General features: G+C 48.4%; 1 protein-coding gene across 2 annotated transcripts in view; it reads right to left on the bottom strand.

Moving 5' to 3' along the window:
* Positions 1-4,209, bottom strand: part of KLHL22 (kelch like family member 22) — a 43,596-nt gene that overhangs the window by 32,156 nt on the left and 7,231 nt on the right. For both annotated transcript variants that reach the window (XM_019632075.1, XM_019632076.1), the window contains exon 2: positions 485-750. In XM_019632075.1, coding sequence (XP_019487620.1) covers positions 485-711 — 227 coding nt within the window. In that variant the 5' untranslated portion in view covers positions 712-750. The remainder of the gene's footprint in view (positions 1-484; positions 751-4,209) is intronic.

Below are 4,209 nucleotides of genomic sequence, written 5' to 3' on the forward strand. Positions count from 1 at the left end.
GTGTGTGTGTGTGTGTAGAGGAAAGCAAATATGGCAAAATGTTAACAATTGGTATTCAGGTGTTCATAATACTACTCTTTCAACTTTTCCACAGATGTGAAATTTTTCAAAATGAAATGTTGGGAAGCCAGAGTAAAGTACAAAGAAAATCTGTTTTATACCAAGATATTCTACTTAGAGCAGAAAATAAATTCATTTTATAAAGTGCAATATTACAAGTAAAGCATATCATTTTTAAAAGAAAAAAGAGAACATGCCTTAGAGATGGAGCGGCTGAAAGAAAAACTACCCTAAGACCCCTTCTATCTCTCTTGCTGTTGACCAAGTCACCAAACAAGCAGTGGGAGCAGCTCAGGAATGAAGGGGGCACCTGGCAGCTTCTGGCTGGCCCTCCAGCCCAATCACGGTCAGTGCCAACACATCTACCCAGTGGAGCCAGGATTACTTATTGTTTTACTTATGAGAACATGTGTATGAAACTCACCTGAAGTAATCACAGGAAGCCGCAAGCAGGATGCGATGGGCCTCGATGTGTCTCCCCTCCACCACCAGGACAACGTCGAAGAGGATGCCGCTGTCCCGGAGAGCCAGCAGCCCCCGGAGCAAGGCCTGGGAGTGCTGCGCGCTCCGATAGGTGTTGTTGATGCAGTGTGGGTGTGAGGGCTGCGCAGACAACTTGCATAGCTGGGTGAATTCTTGCTCCTCCGCCATCCTGACCACCACACCAAACCTCACCACCTCGGCCGTCAGCTGGCAAAACAGAGGTGATGGGAATGAGGCAGGGAGGCAACACCACCCCATGCACGACTGGCCAGCTCTGCTCCCAGCAGCACCTGCTGCTCACCGAGCTCCTTCCTCCCTCCAGCTAACCTGTGCTTTCCTTGCAGTTTCAAATGCCCTAATTCCCTCTCCCCTGCCACTGCCTGTCAAAACTTGGGACCTTTTTCTGATGACCTGTGCCCCTTCATAACCAAGAGTCTTCATCCCACTGTATCTCCTTCAGCATCGCTGTGAAACGGAAGGGTTCTGGAGACAGACCGACCTGACCTGGAGCTCCCGCCCCACCATGGACTCACCGCATGACCAACCTGAGTCTCAGGTTCCTCAACTGGAAAAAGGGAAATAGTGAAAGAGGAACATAAAGCATCAGCACAGACCAGGTCTTTAAGAGCTCTTTCTCTCCCCCATTGAGAAAGAACAAAACAGGGTTTCTCCACTTAGGAATGGATGCATAAAAATTACAACAGTCACTTGGTTCTCTAGTGAGACACTCTCAACATATTTGTCCCAGGACCATTAAAGTAATTAATCTTTTTTTTTTTTTTAGCTGAGCCATCTTGCTACCTGTTGGCAGCTCAGCAGCAACTCAGCTCGGGCCGGGAATCGAATCGCTGTTGCTCAGAGCTCGCACTCTTGAGCGAGTGCTAAACCAACTGAGCCACTTGGCTGGCCCAATATCATCTTTAAGGAGGTGGGGTCTTTGCCAAGAACAGCTAATGTGACTGATTGTTCTGCCTTCTCTTGTAATCCTGGGAACATAAAGGTAGTTACTGTCATGTCAATCTCTCTCTCAATCTGGGTGACAACGTTTTTGGTGAGGAAATTGCACCTCATTCTCCAAGGAAAAACAGTACTCCTTCTCTCTCCTCTTGCCTCGTTGTCCATCTCTATAAAAGTTCTAAAAGCAACTAAAGAGTTCATCTGTATGGATGGTTGTGTTGATGTATGTATGACAAGGATTGAGTTCTGTTATCTAAAGGCATATCTTACTCTCCTGGAACCTCATTAAAAGCAATTTTTGCATAACTTAGTCTATACTTGGGGTCATGAGAGTATGAGTTTGGAGGCAGACCAATCTAGACTCAAATCTGTGGCCCCTTCCCCACACACACACTGCTTACTAAGTGCGTGGCTTCAGATAAGTGACTTCTTCTCTTTGAGCCTACTTGTTCATCTATAAAATGGGGATAATCATAGCATCTACCTCTTTGGAATTATGTGGAGATAGATAATATAAAACACACATATGGGGCCGGCCGAGTGGCACATTGGTTAGGAGTTGGCTTGGGACACCAGCTCTGAGCAGCAGGGGCCCAGTTCAGATCCCACGTGAGGGCCAGTGATGCTGCGCTCTCTACAGCTAAGATGGTGAACAACAGCTCAACCTGGAGCTGGGCTGCTGTGAGTCGCCGGCAATGGCGTAGGCTGCAGTGGAGCTGGCCGGCNCGCTGTTCCCATCCCCCAATTCCCCAATAAAAAATTAATGAAAAAAAAAAAAAAGAACAGCAAAAGCAGAGGCAAGAAAGCCTAGAACATGACAACAGGTCTCCTCTAAGAATGATGGATGGGCAAACAGTGGGAGATGAGACTGAGACAGGAACTCACACAGCCTCAGGACAGAGATTCTCAAGCCTGTGTCACCACACAAGGGGCTTAAAACTTTACATTCAAAAGTGGTTCAGTTCTTCATAGAATAACTCAATGCAGTAAAGGGGAGAAAGTCAGCCTTCTGCTCCCTTCTCCCTCGCTCAATCCCCAGAGGTCAGCACGTGTCCTTCCAGATCTGAAACATGGACTTATCTTACACTCCCCTGCACTTCCCCACTCCCTAATGTACAGTACCCTCCCTCCGTCTCAGCAGGCACTGGCCCACTTGTTTGTAAACGGCTGTACTGGACACCCATGCAGAACAGAAGGACAGACCTGGCAAGATATCTACCACAGGACAGACACCTAGAACTCTTGCAGGGCCCAAGCTAAGGGCCAGCCCAACCTCTAAAGCTGTTCTCTCTACCCTTGCCAGAATCTGACATTATAAACCTTTCACATTTTCACCAGCTAAACTGGGAGAAAAAATGGTCCTTTATCATTTTAACCTGAATCAAGTAACTGAAACAAATAATAAACTCACTAAAGCTTGGGAATGGTCTATTTCACAGATATATATCTCTGTGATGAGTCTGGGTTCTCCCAAAGTTGATGTCACCCTCCCCATTCCCAAGGGAAGGGGGTGTTAGCATGCAGAGTGACCATGCCTGAGAGGGGAACACCTCCCATGAAAGGTCCACTCGAGGGTGGCTATGGAAAGGGGTAGAAATTGATCCTGGAAGACGTAGAAAGCCATAGAAGTTTTTGATCAAATAGGAAAAGGTGGTGTCTGTAACTGTCCTTTAGAAAGAAGGGTGTGACAGTGAGTCAGGAAAGCCTGCATGGGGAGAAGAGCTCTAGCCTGAACCGATTCGAGGGCTCATGAAGGTGGTCTCGTTGGCTCTACAGCCCCTGTCCGCATCTTCCACACAGGCCCTAAGCTGGGCATCCCTCTGCTGAGAGGGCCCCAGGACTGGGCCTACTGGGCAGATGGCTTTCAGTAACCCCACCCCACCCACAGTCCTGTATGTTATCTCAAAGTTTAGTAAAGGCCTAAGGTAAACCTCCCTGTGAGCAGAAGGGACACTGCTGTCTCTGCACATGTCTCCCTCAAGGTACCACTGGGTCATGCCCTCCACAAACTCCTTCTGGAGACCAGGAAGCACTTAAATCATAAAGAAATATTTTACTTGATAGTTCCTATAACACACACAAAAAATTGAGAACTACAACCGAGACTTAAAGACAAAATGATCAAACAGAACTAGAACTAAATGGAAGGAACTCGGGTGGACGTGAGTGGGGCTCATTCCCTCTGAGCCTCATCTCACCTGTGTGAAATGGGGGCAGTGGCACCAATTCCTCCCAGTGTGCCAAGTTCTGGGATGGGGTCAGGCAGTAGACCATGTGAAACCCCAGAGGGTCAAAGGCTGAGGCTCAAGGGGAGAGGGTATGTGAGCCAGGCAAGGGCACAGAAGGGGAGACTCCACACATCACGTAGCTGTGTGTACCATGTGTGTACAGTACTAATCATCCAGCCTTGGCTTCAGTGCCCACAGGGACCACAGGTCCTGAGAAGTGACCAGGGCTCGTGTGAGCTTCCAGCTGGCATTACAAGAACACTGTGAGGTGGGGGTGTGGGAGGTGGCATTGAAAGGCTGAGGCATAAAATGTCATAATGTCTTTTAAAAAGGTGTGTAGAGGGCCAGCCGAGTGGCTCAGTTGGTTAAGAGCTTGCTCAAGAGTGCGAGCTCTGAGCAACAGTGGTTCGATGCCTGGCCCGAGCTGAGCTGCCGCTGAGCTGCCAACAGGTGGCAGGATGGCTCAGCTAAAAAAAATTAA

This window comes from Hipposideros armiger, unplaced genomic scaffold, assembly GCF_001890085.2.
Source record: "Hipposideros armiger isolate ML-2016 unplaced genomic scaffold, ASM189008v1 scaffold_1073, whole genome shotgun sequence".
NCBI classification, from domain to species: domain Eukaryota; kingdom Metazoa; phylum Chordata; class Mammalia; order Chiroptera; family Hipposideridae; genus Hipposideros; species Hipposideros armiger.